The 18158-nt window shown below is 40.7% G+C and overlaps 1 protein-coding gene across 44 annotated transcripts in view; it reads right to left on the bottom strand.

Annotated features, from left to right (window-relative positions):
• CLASP2 (cytoplasmic linker associated protein 2) overlaps positions 1 to 18158 on the bottom strand; it is a 140642-nt gene that overhangs the window by 18782 nt on the left and 103702 nt on the right. For 12 of the 44 annotated variants that reach the window (XM_048511073.1, XM_048511077.1, XM_048511075.1 and 9 more), the window contains 6 exons: positions 16020 to 16082; positions 14273 to 14379; positions 12589 to 12612; positions 11855 to 12099; positions 8939 to 9002; positions 2205 to 2207 (listed from right to left, as the gene is read on the bottom strand). In XM_048511073.1, coding sequence (XP_048367030.1) covers positions 2205 to 2207; positions 8939 to 9002; positions 11855 to 12099; positions 12589 to 12612; positions 14273 to 14379; positions 16020 to 16082 — 506 coding nt within the window. The remainder of the gene's footprint in view (positions 1 to 2204; positions 2208 to 8938; positions 9003 to 11854; positions 12100 to 12588; positions 12613 to 14272; positions 14380 to 16019; positions 16083 to 18158) is intronic. The other 32 variants (XM_048511096.1, XM_048511094.1, XM_048511100.1 and 29 more) reach the window with 7 other exon arrangements.

Genomic DNA, 18158 nt, shown 5'->3' with positions numbered 1-18158 from the left:
CCAGTTTTAACTATAAATTCACAAATAAATTGGAAATTTTGTAATCACTAGATTTTGGAACACCATTCCTGAAAAGTCAAAAATCATGAGGGACACAGAATGAAAAATTCTGCCCAGAAAAAGTCTCTGCCCAAGTCTGAAAATAAGTTCAGCAAATATTTATCTGTTTCTGCAGAAGTCATCTACTCCTGAAGAACATTTAGATACTTTCATGTTATATATTAAAATACCACTTGGTGTCACTGTTTGTTTAGAGCTCAATTAAAATATTTGGATTCTGAAAGGTGCAGGAAATATTTTAAATGAAATTTAAATGCTAAAAAATTAACTTATGAACGATAAATATTTCTTCATCTCATCAAATAAAGGACTGATGAAACTTTCTGCCTAAGAAAATCAAATGCACTTGAGACTGGCAAGGAATCCCAGGGAATTCTGAGGCTCATCCCAAAATCTTTCCTCAATCTGTGCTTCCAACAGTTGGAACAGATATTTCCCATAAGTAACTGCAATTCCTATGGAAAAAATGTCTACTTTCTGGCTCTTTAAAGGTTTAGAGAATGCAAAACAAATAAATGCTTTTCTATAGGTGATCATGATTTTTTTTTAAAAAAATATTTTCACGGTTACATAAATTGTCCTACTCTCACAGGAGAATACTTAATAGCGTGCATGTGTGCACTTTGAATAGACCAGAACAATCTTTTCCAGGCTCAATTTTGAACCTGTTTACTAAACCAAGCTAATTTAGTTTAGATCAGGCCTAAATTAGTTAGCTTTCAGCACGAATGCATTCCAGATATAAGTGTCATCACATTTCCAATAATGTCAATAGGGAAATGGTACGGTGAGGAAGACCGCTCCCCAACGACACACCAGCAGAGAATGTGAGTAATTCTTATGTTCCATCTAAGGATCTTGAAAACTCTGAGAACCTACATTCCCTGGGGCTTCAGTACCAAAATTGCTGCAGCAAGACTTAATGAAGATTGGAGCCTCAGAACACCTTCTCACATTACCACTAGATAAGATCCTATGGGAAATTAAAGGAAGCACCATGGAAAGATGGAAATGGACCTGAGCTAATTAAACAACCGTGACCTTCAGAAAAGTCTGGGAGCTATAGGCTCCTTACTGGTCTGGAAGTTCCGAACTGGGCAAGTCCATATTCTAAATTTCCCAGTTTCAAACTTTAGCACAGTACTTGTTGCAAGAGCCCTGTGCTCTTCCTTCAAAACATCTTCACTTACAGCTACACTTGCACAAGCTGCTCAGACCTAAGGGCTTTCAAGTCTCAGACAAGCAATAGATAGGCAAGCAGCTGTAACGGAAGACACATGGCTCCAGATTCTATTTAAATGTACCCAAATGAAATGATGAAATCTGTAACATGGGTTGCAATTCTATGCTTTCTTACTTGAACATAAGTCACATGTAATTTAGTGGGATTTACTTCTGAGTAAACCAGCTTAGGAAGAGGTTCTCAGTTCCTTAAAAAGAGATACCATTATAGTAACTTAAAGCTGATGATTTAAAAACATTCTTTGAAAACTGTGGCTGTGAGTTTAAACACACTGAAAGCAATCCAAGTGGAAAAGTAGTGCCTTTACATGCAAATTTTTCAGATATACACAGCATGCACAAAGCCAATAGTGTCTACCAACCATCTAACAATGTGCCCCATTACATTTCACCTGTACAATGAGTGCAACTGCACCAGAGTATAAAAGATGTTAATTCAGTGTTTACTGTGGTTTCTGCGGAAGAGGGCTAAGTAACGTTTCCAAGAAGCATAAGCATTCCAAGGAAAGTAAAAGTAAAAAGTGAAGTTTATAGTGTGAATGTACTATATTTTACTATTCTGTAAATAATGAAAGTCTTGGGTTTGTGGCTGAAATTGTACAGCGGAGGGAAATCCTGCAGTATAATTTTACTGTAACAGATCTTTCCTTAGGTGATGTGAAGTTCAGATGCGCCAGTAACCACAATACACAGCAGAAATACAAAACCAAAAAGGTCAGTTAATTAGTATACAAAAGCTCAATCCCAAAACATTTCAGCTTAATTTGCATAACTGCAAGGATTATACAAAGCGCAAAAGCCCAACTCCGCACATATTCTCATCTTTTACAAAGTAGAGAGAAAGGGGTTAATTTCAGTCATGCAGTAAGGTTAGGGTTCCAACAAATATTGAACCAACTTACTCTCTACAGAGAGTTCCAACACAGGGGACAGCATGCAAAAAGAAAAAAAGGGAAGGGTGGGAGGGGGAGATAAAACACACACATTAGTTGCCATCTGCATAGTTCCTGTATGAGAAAAATAAAATAAATTGTTTTTTAGAATGATAATTTTAAATAGCTTTGCTATCAACTTCCAGATACGGTGGGTTGGATCCAGTCAGCTTTTTAATTCAATCTCACCTGGTTCCCCAACCTACTCAGCGCTCCCTATACAGGTGTCAAACATACAGCCCGGGGGCCTGACCTGGACCCTTGAGAGGCCACGAACCAACACCCCTCCCCTCCCTGCTCCTGATCTGGCCGGGCAAGCCAGACTCACCAGGACAGACCAGGAGAGGGGGAGTGAGGGGAGTGCCTCAGCTGGCTTGTGGACTTGAGAAACCCTATCAAGGGGTTCTGATCTGGGCTTGCAAGTCTGCTGTGAGTTCGCAAGCTGAGGCAGCCACCCCTCTCCCCAGTACTGATCTGAGCTCACAAGCCTGCCGGGGCTCACCAGCCAAGGCAGCCACCCCGCCCTCTGGACCTGGCCTGACAAAATCACATTTATGTCATATCCCGCCCTTGTAACAAATGAGTTTAACAACCTTGCCACACAAGTTTTGTACATGCCGGTCCTATGACTTTCAGCACAGCCATTGGGATGGTCAAAGAGGCTGTGTCCTTCCTTTTTTGCCACCAGCAAAGCTGGCTGGATCCAACCTACAGCCCCTCTTCTCTCCCCTCCTTTTTAAAATCAAGTCATCTGAAGAAAGATGCTGCATTTTCTGAACAATTACTTAACAGTTGACTAAGGGCTGATTCCAATATTATTATTACTAAAAGATACATATTATGCAAGTAGTTGTATAGCCACTTGAAACCACAATATCTGAAGACCAGGAACTTTTTGCCTTTTAAATACCTTGCAAAACTACGCATAGACCAATCATGGTTCTTACGTTATGTTTCTGCAGTGCATCTGAGATTCAAAGATTTCGTACATGTGCCAAAAATGATACAATTTTAGTCAGTTTAGTGAGTGTTCTCACTGAAATTCTCCAGTGCATAGCAGGAAAGATTCCTGTCAGCCACCAGCAACTTTACCTGTGTCTATTAAGGCCACATTGGCTGCAATCCTGAACTTACTTAACAGGAAGGCTCACTGAACTTGGTGTGCCTTGAGTAAATGTGCTGAGACAAAGTCTGAAATTCTACTGAAATAATTGTGATTTAAATCTATATAGTGCTAGACTAAATTGATTTTTTTTAAAAAAGGATATTCAATTTCACAATAGCAGCCAGAATAATTTGCAACAACAGAACAACCATTGGTACTTACCCATAAAGGGTCCTTTTCCTCTGAGTGATAGGTGGACATCTTGTGGTGATTCCCAATGTCCAATCTGGGAGGCAGGAAATGATTTTTCCCCTCTTCCTGGAGTGGGAATCATGCCCCCTGCTCTTCTGTTTGCTGCTCTGAATAGCAGTGAAGGCTATCTACTGGAAACTCGACTATAACTTCTAAAACCTCAATAACTGCAATAACGTAATGCAAACTATACCTAACAGTAGCGATATAGTGCCCCTAACAAGGTGAACGAACAGGAAAAGGTAAGTGTGATATCCAGAAACAAGGAACAAACAAGGTTACCTGATAGAGAAGAGGCTAAGGTCTCAGATTTAAAATGAAAGTTTGTGAGAAAAGAAGGTGATAACATAGGGAGGGCACGATCGCTCAGAGGAAAAGGACCCTTCATGGGTAAGTGCCAATGGAGGACATCTTATAGGACCTCCCAAAGCAGTGTCCCTTAAGAGGTGGGTCATTGTCAGGAATGCAGAGAACATGTTGGAGAGAACTACGAAGTAGAAATGTAAGAGTTAATTTTACAGTGCCTGATTAAAGTTGAAGTAGTTGACCATGTGGCAGTTTTGCACACCTCTTCTACAGGAGCATTCTTGGCAAAGACTGCATTGGCTGCTGCTCCTGTGAGCTGTTATGCCAGAGGTGCATCCAACTTTTGTGAGCAGTATGACTCTACGGGTGTATGACTTTAGGCATCTGTTAATGGTACTGATGGAAACTGCCTTGCCCACATTGGGTGGAGTTACAGAGATGAACGTGGAGTCTGTTTTATCAATTGACTGAGTTATAATAATGTACATCTTCACAACACTCCTAACATCCAAGGTATGCCATGGAACCTCTTTGGGATGTATAGGGTTTGGACAAAAGGAACACAAACAGAGTTCCTGTAATCAATGAAACTTGGAAGGTAGGGTCAAGTCTTAGAACCATCTTGCCTTTATGGAAGATGCAAAAGTCTGGATGTACCGAAAGAGCTGCAATTTCAGACATGATACAAGATGAGGTTATAGCCATGAGGAATGTGGTTTTCATTCTCAGAAACTTGAGAGATATTTGACTAATAGGTTCAAAGGGTGACTCGGTGAGGGAACTGAGGACAGTGTTAAGTCTCCAAGTGAGAAACCTATATAATTGTGGTTTGTTTAGTGTCCTTGCCCCCTTGAGGAAGCAGACTATGTATGGGTGTCTGTGAGTTTGCCAACCATCCAGTTCGGGAATAACTGTGGCCAGGGTGGCCACTTGTCTCCTCAGCATGGACGAATGCAGACCTGAGTCTAGACTGTCCTGTAGGCACCTTAAAATGATGGAGACATTTGACTGAGCAGGATCAAGATTTTTTCTCCTGGCCCAATACTTGAAGGCTTTCCACAAGGCATCATAAATTTGGTTAGCTGATGATCTCCTAGAGGCTAGGATGGTCTGGGCAATCTGTTCTGTCAGATCGGCCCTCATTAATGCTCCTCACTTGATCACCAGGTGGCCAGCCTGCACTTTTCTGGATCCGGGTGGTCCTTGCTGCAATATATCCCATTCGATAGGCAATTTGAGAGGCTGTTGGATGGACAACTGTTGTAGCATTGAGTACCAGGGTCTTCTGGGCCTTGGCTTGAAGAATTACAATCCTCCTCAATAGTTTTGGGCGCACAGGAAGAAAAGGAAAAGTATATAGGAGATTCTTTGACTATGGAGCAGTCAGGCCATCGCAGTACTCTGCCGCTGGATGAAAGTGGATTTGATCTCAGGGTCTAGAAGCTCCTTCCCCACACCAGGCTCTTATATGTGAAGTGCACCCATGCACCTAAAGTGCAAGTATTTGTAGTTCTCAGCTTTGAAGAATCTGGCTTCTTGCTCAGGGACTTCAGAATCATCCTCATACACCCCTTTTTCCTCAGAGAAAAGTTCTCCCTTCTCTTTTTCAGATTCACTCTCATAGGGAGGGGAAGGCTCTCTAATGGGACTGGAATTAGGTCTTTTAAGGGCAGCCTTGGTGAGCCATGGTTTGTTCCTCCCTGGGTTTGTGTTACTCGTGGGGGTGGGGCTAGAAGTGCGGCTAGATGCCCTACATTCCAGTCCTGGCAAATGAGGGACCACTCCCAGAGCCTCCTTTACGAATGAATAAGTCATCTGGCAGTGAGGTGGAACCAGATATGGCTACTTTACCCATGCCAACTTCTCAGGTGATCTGAGAGGGATGCTGGAAAAGAAGGGTCTCTCTGAATGGAGCCATATCATGAAATGTGATGCCAGAGCCCCTGGAGCCTCAGGAGCGGCAGCTTAAAGTTGTGGTGGCCATCTTGTGCATTTCTGCACGCCTTTTGGTCAACAGTGCTGAAACTGCCGCCAATGCATTTTCCTCCTGAAAAGCAGCTGTGGCTGGCATGCTTGAGGGACCTGTTGACCTCCCAGCTTCCACAGCTGAAGTCATACCGTCCTCTGAGAGGAGATTCTCTGAATCAGAGCCCTCGTGCATGATGCACTTGACTAGTTAGAAGTGTCTAGGATAAAGATGGAGAGGTGGGCAAAGCCTCACCATCACGGGCTGTAGCCTGTGAGCGGCCCCAGTTGTTTTCCTTGGTGAAATCAGAAGAAGAATGAAGACAGAAAAATAAAGCTGAACTTCTATAGAAAGATGTAAGGGATAGAGAAATAAATGGAGAAAGACCTAGACATAGGCTAGAAAAAGGCACAAATAAGCAGAGGTAACCTAACCACGCTGCTTCTCCTTTTGAAGCAGGAATAAGGCTGAAGAGCAGGGGACAATCCCACTTCAAACAGCAAAAGGAAAAAAGAATCATTCCCTGCCCCCTTGAATGGACAGTGGGAATCACCACAAAATGTCCTCCAGCTAAGGGAAAACTTATAATGTGGGTATTACGCTTTTATAATCAAATCACAGTACAATCCCATACAGAACTATTCCAGTCTAGGTTTATTGACATAATAGACTGATTTAGAAGTTTCCAGTGCTGGTCTATTATTGGACTCTACAAAACAGGCAACAGTATCTCAGCACCCTGTTTTCCATGATAAGCCAATAATTTTGTTTTTGCTTACTAAGTGGAACATCTGAGGAAAGATAGGGAGAAAGCCATTTACCTCTGGCTCTTCAATCTATTAAAATATTTGAGAAACATCCCATGCACTCTTTCAGAGATCCTTAAAGAGATTCATTTCATTTCCCCCCTCTCTAATTTTTCCACCTTTCACAACACTTATGAAGTGACTGTCCAAATTAGAAGATTCCACAATTATTATAATGGTGGGCTCTCCCTTACCCCCGATTGTACTCACATATGAGCGAGAGGACTACTCTCAGTTTTCCTATGAGTGCATGAACATGCATGATCCAACAGGTCAAAACATTATGACTTCAAATACTAAACATGGTTTAAATTCTACCTAAGTTTCCATTTATTGTGGGAAGAGCAAAATTTTCAGTGATTTTCTTGGTTTCCCCTTGGCTGTCCATGCTGTTTGCATGGATCATTTAATAGGATTTCAGAGGGATGACAAACTGAAGGCAGAGAGAGAATTTGCCGAAGATGACCACACTTCCATTTGCAAAAGCATCTCCTACTGCTCTAAGTAAACTCGATCAGCCACTGATATTTTAATTCACGTCATACTATACCTGACAAATTCCTGTTAAAATTTTTTTCACAAAATTATCTTTATCACACCATACTTGGAAATCATCATTGTTTAAGAGAATTCCTTCCAGATCTCACCTATGCTCTTCTGAACAATTTTTTTCATCATTTTAACTTAATATTTATGAATATTGTATGTGAATGATTTCTTTAAAATATTTCTATACAGCTTCCATGCAGATGATAACTTGCTGATTTCTGTCAGACAAGCAGGGCCGAAACCACCCGAGACACCAATCAGAAGTTTTAAATATTCCAAAAAGATGTAATGGTATACCATGTCAAAAACTGCTGAGATATTCAGCAGATTCCAATAATTCCATATCAATCTGTAGATGCAGGTTGTCTACCAGGACCATAAATGCTCTTCCTAAGCCAGTGTGATTAACTTGATGTGATGGGATAGTTGAAGTATCCTCCTGACCTGGGATATAGAGGAGCCACGTGGTGTAGTAGTTAAGTGCTTGCACTGCCACTCACACGGTCAGGAGTTTGAGCCCCCTGTGGGTCAGATATCCTGGCAGCTGGCTTATGGTCAACTCAGCCATCCATCCATTCCTTGGTAGGTAAATGAGTACCTTCCTAGCACATAGCTAGGGGGTAAAGAATAGCCGGGGAAAGCAATGGCAAACTACCCCACAAAAATGGCTTGCCTATGAAATCACTGCTTGCAGTGGTACCCCAGGGTCGAACATGACTGAAGGGGAAACTTTACCTTTACCTGGGATCTGGGAGAACCAGGTTGGAATTCTCACTCAGCCATATAAGCTTGGTGAAAGAAACTATTCTCAACTGTTCCGTCACAACTAAATCCTAAGGAGAGATGTTTTAAACAGCCTTGGTGTTAATCACCAAGTGTTAAACTCATGGTAGTGTTCAGCAGCCTTGGCATGAAAGTCAAGTGGAGGGTCAGGAGCAGCAACTTTCACACATTCTGATGGGACAGATTGGGAATGAACAGTATTTCACCCCCGCCCCCCGCAACCCACCCATTATTTTAATTAGTCAATCCTCCTTCAACTATTTTGTCCTTGCCCACACACCACTGGGATGCTGCACTGGACTAGAGAGACTTAATAATCTTAAGAAAATACATCATCGTTATCACCTAACCCAGGGGCCTGCAACCTGCGGCTCTCCAGATGTTCATGAACTACAATTCCCATCAGCCCCTGCCAGCATGGTCAATTGGCCATGTTGACAGGGGCTGATGGGAATTGTAGTTCATGAACATCTGGAGAGCCGCAGGTTGCAGACCCGTGACCTAACCTGAACTCAGTCTCCTGTCAAACATGCCAAAATGTAAAGAACATCTGTGTACAGAGGAGATCCCACCATCTCTAGGCACAGAAAATAGCTCTTCAAAACATGTCTCCTTTACCAGAAAACAAGGGTCCCGGTTAAAAAAATCTGATACCAGCCTGAACTACAAAAAAACTTGGATGAGAATTATATTGTTACAAATATAAAATATGTTTAACTTGTGCTGTTGACTGAAAATTTGAAAATTAAAATTTAAGATTAAATGCCTCTACTAGGTACTGTAGTTTAAGAAAAAGGTTACACAAATAAAAACTCAGCATTTGTATTTATATTCCATCAAACACATCTCAAGTAGGCTTTTTAGCCTTTTCAACCATACTGTAGCTACAGTATGATTCATGTATAACCTTGCACAAAGAAACAAAATGAATACATACCTTGCTATGTGGGTCAGCAAACATTCGCGTGAAGATTTCACACAGTCTTTTTAATTCAACGCGACTGCCAAAGTGACATAACAGCCAATTAGTCAAATACAGGCTAATATACCAAATGATTTTTTTAAAAAATACCATTGTATTTTAAAGCAATAACTTTCTAACATTTTCAAAAACTGATTTTTTCAACAAAAATGTTGGCATTTTTATGACATGAAACTATTTCGATATTTACACTAAACTCAGCAAGTAAAATGCTTAAGGAACAATTCAATTTAATAGCTTAATGGGGCAGAGAACACACTGGGGCCCAAATCACAAAAGAGATTTTGTGGCTTCTCTGTAAATGCCTACTCTCCTTAAAACACTGGATGGTAGCTTGGACAAGTGGAAAATCTCTTCCTCCAATCCTATCTCTGATGTTATTTAATATCTATATGTGCCCTCTTGCCCAACTGGTCCAGAGTTTCAAGCTAGGTTGTCATCAGTATGCAGATGGCACCCAACTATATCTGCTGATGCTGACCTAAATGTATTGACCAGCTGCCTGGAGCTGTGATGAAATGGTTGAAACAGCTGGCTGAAGTTAAATCCATTGAAGATGGAGGTCCTGTGGCTGGGACAGGAAGACTGAAGGATGGGATGCCAACTCCTAACTTTAGACGGAGCGCAACTCTGGCTGGTGCTGAGCCAATCAGTTGATTCCTTTTAAAGGAGAAACCTTATCCCTCTCTCTGCGGCTTTGTGATTTGCTGGCCTGTTCCTGCTCTTGTTAAGAGAGGCTGCCTAAAAGGATTGCCTGATTTTGGAGTGGAATTGAAACAGGAAATCATGAGGATTTTTAAAGAAAACAAAAAATGAGAATATCTTATTAAGACTGAATGTATTATATTTATTATATTAACTGAAGAGAGAAATAGACAATTGCAAGGGACAAAACAAAATGATTTTGAATTTGCCAATAAACCCAGAAAATGGCTCCGCTGGAAAACAGGGAAACAACATTGAAATAAATGGGTAGACAAAATTACAGAACATGATAGAAGATGGTATTAAAATTAAAAATACATTCCAAAAATATTATTCTATATTACATAATAATTCAATTTTATGAGAAAGGTAGCCACAAGAATAACAGGGCTATTGGTAAATTAAGTGAAGATTGTAAATTAGCTTTACATGAGGAGATTACAATTGATGAACCGAAAACAGTGATGGCAAACTTAAAATCAGGTAATGCTCCAGGACCAGGTGGTCTCACTGCTAATTGATATAAATGTTTTTTTTAAAAAAAGAACTAGCCTATCCTTCATGTAGAGTAAAAGGTCATATCGTCTAACATGGGCTTAATATTTTGGGCAAGTGCTGAAGCTCCAGTCACAAATGTCTCCTCAAGACTTATTATTGTTATTATTATTGTTATTATTATTGTTATTATTGTTATTATTGTTGTTGTTGTTATCATCATCATCATTTATTTATTTATTTGATTTAATATACTGCCCTATCCTCGAAGGGCTCAGGGCGGTGTACAGTATAAAAACAGCATATATAAAATCATCACAGTACCAATATCATCAATACAATTTAAAACAGCAATTATTGCCTGACACAGCGTCCCACAAAACTCTTACTTAAACCCTCCCAAGAAAAGATAGTGGGTCCCGATGATGTTAGGGACCCATGTGGAGCAGAGGGGAGGGGGCTGGGGCACCCTCAGCAGCTGGTCTCTCCAAAGGCCCGGTGGAACAACTCAGTCTTACAGGCCCTGCGGAATAGAGGCAGCATCTATAATATGCCTGGCTGCATTGAACTGTTGCCCAGCTGGGAATCTTCTTTCTGTGCAGCTTTGGCCAACTGCTGCATGTCACTAGAAATCAAATCTAATAAGGGTGACAGTTTTTCCCACAAACAAACATGATAATTTAATATATCACTGCTATAAAAGTTATAGCATATAATTTTTTGCCCACGTTATCCAACTTCTGTCCCTCCTTATCTTTAGGAAATGCAGTGGACCCCAACTGGACATTAGTGCTTCAGACACCATGGAGTTGGGTGTGTGTGTGTGTTTAAATAGAAACTCGCACACCAGCTGCTGCACCGTATAAAGGTTTTCAAATTTTTTTGGAGGAACCAAATAGAGAGGCTGGTTTTTCCCAATTCCTCTTGGCTATCGATAAAGGCCTGGGCCATGGGAAGAGCCACCGGCAGTTTTGCCAAGTCATGAAGCACATCCATCATGGGATCATTACATGTAGCATCCTGGGCCTGCAATGATACCCAATTCATTTGCCATTCTAATAAGATGATCTGAATATAAGGAGTAATCTTGAGAAGGGACACACTGATAAGCTATCCCAAGTCACCATCTGGGCAAGATGCAGAAGTCAGAGTCATCAGGCTGTCAGGACCAGAGCTTGAAAGGCACGGCATTTCCAATTGTATTCTGCTTGATGTGTAACCTGATTGAGATGTACCTTGACTGATATGCAGAAGGATCTTCTCTCTTTCCTTCCTTTCCTCTAATGCTTACAGCTTCAACACCGATTGTAGATAACAAGGCAAATGACTCTGAGAAGCCTCTCTGTCTCAGGCCAACAGGATGTATCCATTGGCCCAGTGGGAGGCGAGGCAGGTGGCTGCATCTATCCCTATCACAGCCTTGGAGACACCTGGGTCTTTAAACAAATCTTTCCATACTTTCTCTGGGAAAGCAGAAGGGGGGAAGTTGGTTGGGATAAAGGAACCTGTGAAAGCCAGGTCAAGCAGAACTGGCTTTCTCAAGGTAGGGACTTGATGCCTTCAATAAACACTTCTGTTCAAGAATCCAGAGTCCGTTTATTGGTCTAAGGTCCAAGACCTAACACAGGCACCCCCAAAGAAGAAGAATCTCTCAACCGATGAGGTTCTTACCTTAAAGTTCTGTGGTTTTTTAATAAATTTTGTAGTCCCAAAAGACCTTCTTTTCTTTCTGACCAGTTGGAGCTTGCACAACGATTGAGGACCTCAGCTACATCTTCTGTTTGCCGCATATAGGTAGGTATGGTGCCATTTCGGGAGCTGTATGATCTTTCTGAGCAAGCACTAGATGCATCACTGTTAGCATCATCGTCAGAATACATTCCATATGATTCGTACCTCCTTCGTACTGGTTTTTTCTATTCACAAAGAATCCAATGTGAGAAGTGATCACCAAAACATTCTTTTCCCATTATTATATTATTTCCGATTATAGCCCTTTTCCAATGTTATCCCTCTTTTCCTAGGCATCAGGGCATGCACTTTCTTTCTTTTCATGACATGAAGCTAACACATCAGAGTGACCCCAAAGTCACCTGAAAAGGGGAACTGCCCCTGAGAATGTTATACAAATAACATCTGGAGCCTGCAAGATTCCTTGTTTTGCTGCACAGAGGCAAGAAGGGGGAAGTAATATCCAAGCAAGCAATATTGGACAGATATTCAGATGTTTCCCTAATTATGACTTCAATCTATAGAACAAAAAGGCAATTGTTTCTAAAAGCCATTTTCTTCACTTCTCTCTGCGAGTTAACATTTTCATTCATAACAGATAATAGCATGATAAGAGAGATGTTTGCTTAATTGGCATATGCACACTCTCAATAAATAAACAAGGATAGTTATACCTTTGTCCGTATGTCTCCTAAGAGCTGAGTGCAATGAATTAGAGAAAAATAAGACATTATGAATATTAAAGACAATTGTTTAGTAAACAGATCTCACCAGCTTCCATCAGTTACAAATCAGGGTATTTAGTAGTGATGAATTTTTTAAGCAAGAAGGATCATGAAGTAAGAAGCTTCAAGGACAAAGTAAAATATTGACAGTAAAATATTAACATTCAGATAAAGAAATACTTTCATTGTGAGCTGGGGTGAAAAAGGAGAGAGGTTCAAAAAGGATAGAGAGCTCTCAGATTCTAAGGAAACTTCTCAATCCATCATTCTTGATCATCTAATGACGGAACAGTCCCAATGAATTCAAGGGGGGAAGCCCTTGGAGATGGAGATTATCTCAGCTTGAATTTATTGGTGCACTAGGGTTTAAGACCCCTACATGGAGTCTAGTATCATTAAGACCCCTACATAGGTGAACTGTGGCCCAATTAACACACCTTTCTTCACTGAGAACTGTGGGTATGTTTAAATTACATTGAAATAACTGTAAGATTAATTCACCACTTCCTCAGAGCACAATTTTCCACTGGGAAACTGTGCTGTCTTGACTGTGAACAAGACTCATGATCAATGAATAAAATTTCTGGCATGGGGAGGAAAGAGTTCACAAGTAAAGTTCCTGGAATGATGATGGTTGTGGCTACTTGCTTGCTTTTTAAAGAAAAAATATTTTATTGACACCTAAACTAGTGACGTGGAGGCAGGCAATAGCAAACCACCTCCAACATCTCTTGTCTTGAAAACCCCACGGGGTTGCCGTAAGTCAGCTGTGACTTAACAAAAAACAAAATAGTACAAATATTAAGAACCTCAAGAAAATGACAAATATTAGTAACTAAGCGATAGTAGTATTAGTAAAAGAGACGAAGACACAAGATGCACAAAAAAACTGAGAACATTCAACAGATTTTGTCTTGAATCCTATATTTTCATTCCATGTGCACTTCTCTTTGTCGACTTCAGTGGCATTTCTCTGCTGCAGAAGGTGTTCCTCTCATATCGACTCTTTGAAAGAACTGGTCTTGCACAGATGGAGAGACCAGCACTAGACGAAGCACAGCCTACCACAGAGGCCTGCTTCCGGAATGGACAAAGCAAAGCAAATGCAGAATAACCTTTTAAAATCTGTTGGCCTTTCTGCAGTTTTAATCTGCTACCAAGACCTGGTTTGGCATTTAGTTCTCTGGATTACAGTAAGTATATACTTCTGCTTATTCTACACTAGTATCATTAGTATTTATAGTTTAAACAGCATCACCAGAATGTATGCTGCTACAAACAGGCACAAAGAAGGCCACTGGTCCATGACTTCAATGATCTCCCCTAAAAGAGTTGGCTTCAAACAACACAGGGAAAGCAAACTTCAACAAGAAATTAGTGTGGGCAAGTGCAGTTAAGAAGTTCTTAGGAATATGGATTAAGAGTTTAAGTCCTTGTAGAAATGCAGATTTTAAGAAAGGACCTGAAAAAAGAATGGGAATGTATCATGGATGTACTCAGGAATGGAGTTCCGCTTCATTTTGGAATGAGCAGCCAAAGTCAACAATTGCATAGGACATACTAGATTACAAACCAATGAAAAGCTTTGCAAAACAAAAGAAAAAGTGGGGGGGGGGTTTTTTAAAATGCTCACCAAAGCATCTGCTACTGCCTCTTCCACATCTGACCCCGTGTTTAAGACTCGCATGGCACTAACTGAAGATGACAACCGACTTGACTGACTTATTCCAAAACCTGTGCCTGTTAGAATACAACACAAAATGTTAATCCAAACTGTACTAGGAGGGGCAATAAGCCCAAGTGTAAGAACTCAAACAGATATCTAATACTTTGAAAACTATTGTGCTGTCCAATGTTTAAAAATGGCCATGTACTTCTGAAATTTGTCAGGCTTTGCTCATCTTGGCTCCTCTAGCTCCCGTTGACCTACTGCCTTCCCATCAGCCTCTGAGTGGACAGAGAAATGGGAGCCAGGCTCCCTTGCCAATCTCTATTACCTGAGTATCTGCCTTGCCTTCTTCATAATGCTCTCTCTCTGGCAGCTTGGGCTCCTGGGCTAAGATGCTACCCTCTCCTCCCTGGCTGGTGCCTTGCTAGGGGGATTTACCATCTCCTGTCACCAGCTCCCTTGCATCCTCCTTCCCATTCCCTTAGGCATTTTCCATTCCCTGGGTGTTCCCTCCTCTGTTGCCACCTTCTCCTTGTGTAGTACTCCTTTGTTAGTGTTCTTGTGCTCCCTTCTCGCGTCTGTTAATGTGCCACTGCTTCTAACCCTGCAAGTAGGTCCCACATCTCAGGTCTCCCCTTCCTTTACACAGTAGACCTGGACTCTTAAAGGTATGGACAAATGAGATTGACCATAGAATCCCAGGCCTTTCTCCAGAGGCCTGCACTGCTTCTGGCATCTCCTGCCTTGTCCCCACCCTTCCCAGTCACTTGCAGTGGCACAGTCCCAGGTTTTCTGCCATCAGGGCTGGAGTCGGGGCTATGCACAATGTACCCAGGAGCAGTGGGGAAGTGCCCTGCTGGTCTGATGCTTCTAGGGCTTGGACAGGGTTGCTGCAGGAGGGAGGGGAAGGGCTGCCAGGGCTTCAAGGGAGGAAGAGAAGGGCCAGCATTGGGCCACAGCCTGACAATATTCCAAGTCCATTTGTTATAAATATGGATGGTTGCCTTCTTAACCCCAAAAGACCACATTTATTAACTTAGGAAATTCAGGTAAGGGGGATTAAGAAAGTGGGGAGACTTTCACTAGCCCTTCGTCATATTACTGAAATGGCCACAATCCACAACTTCATAGGTAAGAAATGTGTGTACAGCCAATCCTGCAGCAGCTCTCTCTGACAAAAGACAAGCAACTATTCTGTTTTAAAAGTCACCCTTCTTTGGCTATCAAGTTACAGCAGAATATCTTTATTAGAATATGGCCTAACTATCTCAAAATTGCAAAATGAAGACAATTATTTGATTGTACCTCATATGTCAAAAATAACAAATTGTGATAGCATAAATGCATAGAAAACAAAATGAAGCAAATAGTTTCATTTTCCTATTAAAATGTATGTATCTATAAGAAAATACAAAAACAAATGCAGGAAAACTAGTCAATGCATCCTACAGCGCGACATGAAAAAACTACATGCATTAATAAAATAAATTCTGCAAAATCCATCTGAAATTAGAGAACGAAAATTGCTGTAAAGTCTGGGGAGGAGGGGGAGAAGCATTTCATGTACTTTCTGTCCCTTGAACGTTCAAAATATAGAACACAGATTAACACAGAGAATGATTTAAAAAAAACTGTGTGGAAAAACTAAAGGGGTAAACAAAAAAGTCCAGGATGATTGCGCAGATGATAGTGAAGTGTACTCATCCTTCACCTGTTGCCCCATAAACATCTGGAGAGTAGAGAGCACCAGTGGATCTGGAGTGATGCCTGGAAGCTGTAATAACAGGATCACATGAACCCTCTCTATTACTATAACAAGGAAGAACAGGAGCAGCTACACAGAATACGTTCCTGGCAAAGCAAGGTGGCAGCATTACCTCATGAAACTGACTAAGCGCTGACTTACAGGAAAACTGAGCATATGGTACTATGGGAAAATCAAGGGGTTATCGGGGCTACCTACATACAGCCTTGTGTGCAGCTATTTGGCCTGGCCATCTCATTCAGAATTATGCTGTTGCAGACATTCTAAAATTATGTTTGCAAGGGAATGGTGGCAGTAGCACCATATGACTGGCTGGCCTCAGTGAGAACATTGGCGCATGCACATTATTAACTGGAATGCGAGCAGCATTTACAGGAAGGTACGAGCAATGTTTTAGGGGAATAATTTGGTCTACCTGAAAATGCAAGACAATGAAACTGTGTTTTAAAATACAAAGAAACAAGGCAGCGCAAGCTGCAGCCATCTATCAAAATACAGAACATACAACATATGGAATTTTTAAAAAATCAACTACACAGTTTTAAATTTTGTAAGGGAGATGCACACATATAGTGTTCAACTATGACCCTTATTCAGGACAAAACGTGATTACTAATTCTTCTTACAACAGAATTTATTTCAGTGATGCCTCTATACATTTCTGGGTTACAGCAAAACTTTTCTGGGAGTGGTATTTTGTTGTGTCGCCATTCAAGCAGATGTTCCAGAAGCTAATAGTTTATTGCATTTAGGTACTTAAGTTAGATGTTTCATAAACAGACAGAAAACTTCAAGATCTGGTTCAAACAAAATATGCTGAAATCCAAATATGGTGTTAATTCCAATTTGGTAAGATGAAGTAATTAACAGTTGATTTGACTCAACATGTAGATCACATGTAGCATGCAAAAATGAACAAAATCACAATTAAGACAATTTAGAAAAAGCCGTGTAGCAAAAGCATAGGAACACATGTTCTTTGGTTAAAATTTTGTTGCTTTAATGTTAATACCAGGTACCATGTGAAGTGCAAATATATTTTCTAGTTTGCAAAGTACAATCAGCTACAAAGGTGACAAAAATGGGCAAACAGCATTAATTCAAAGTAATAAATGGAAACCTGAATTAACAATAAACCAGGATAAATTAGATTTTCAAATCTGACGGTCAATTGGTAACACTGCAGTGATGAATATTTCAGAAATACAAAATATGCTATTTAAAAGAGAATGGGCTGTATTCAAAGATGTCTAACTGTTTTGAGAATTTGGGTCCCAGTCCCAAATGTATATAGTTATGTATTCTATAAGCAGTAAAGCTTTTATTGGTGTATGGTCTTTATAGTCAAGGTACATAATATTTCCATATTGTAGCACAATTGAATGGCGATGGGTAATGGACTATTTTGATTGGGTTGTGAATCCCCTCCTTTTGCAAGGTAAGACACAGCAGTTCTTTTGGAATGCTCTGCAACTGCTACCCTACAGAACACAGGTGTCAAACTTGCAACCCTCCAGATGTCATGCTGGCAGGGGATGATGGGAACTGTAGTCCATAACATCTGGAGGGCCGCGAGTTTGACACCTATGCTATAGAAGATAAAACTGAACTTCATACTAAACTATACTTATTTACTGTAATGATTATCCATGTGATCAAGAAGGGAGGAAAATCAAATTGAATATGGTCACACACAGTTGAAAAACACAGAGACAAAACCTAGAATCCCAAAACACCATTTTACTGCCACTTTTCAAAGAGAATGATTTTTATAGTCGCATGGCACAATCCAGAGGCGAGTGCATGCCACCAGAATTGCAACAAAGTACTTTCTCATAAAACAATGGCTCCCTGAATTCAGTTTTCCAGACATTCAGTTTTGAATTTCAGTTTTCCAAAACTGTTTGGAGGTTTGATGTAAAATCTGTAGATAAGTTCAAGGGGGTTGGGGGTTATGATGTCCTAAGGAGATTTTTTACATTTGTAGGCATTTGTTAGGATTTATGCGTATTGAACCAATTACCAGTAAAGATGTGAAATAATCGTGCAGTTGCTGCATGTACGCCTCGGGATTGTGCCCTCATT

The sequence above is a fragment of the Sphaerodactylus townsendi genome, linkage group LG11 (assembly GCF_021028975.2).
Source record: "Sphaerodactylus townsendi isolate TG3544 linkage group LG11, MPM_Stown_v2.3, whole genome shotgun sequence".
Classification (NCBI taxonomy): Eukaryota; Metazoa; Chordata; class Lepidosauria; order Squamata; family Sphaerodactylidae; genus Sphaerodactylus; species Sphaerodactylus townsendi.
The sequence above is the reverse complement of the archived record's forward strand: the minus strand, read 5'-3'. Positions and strand labels throughout refer to the sequence as shown.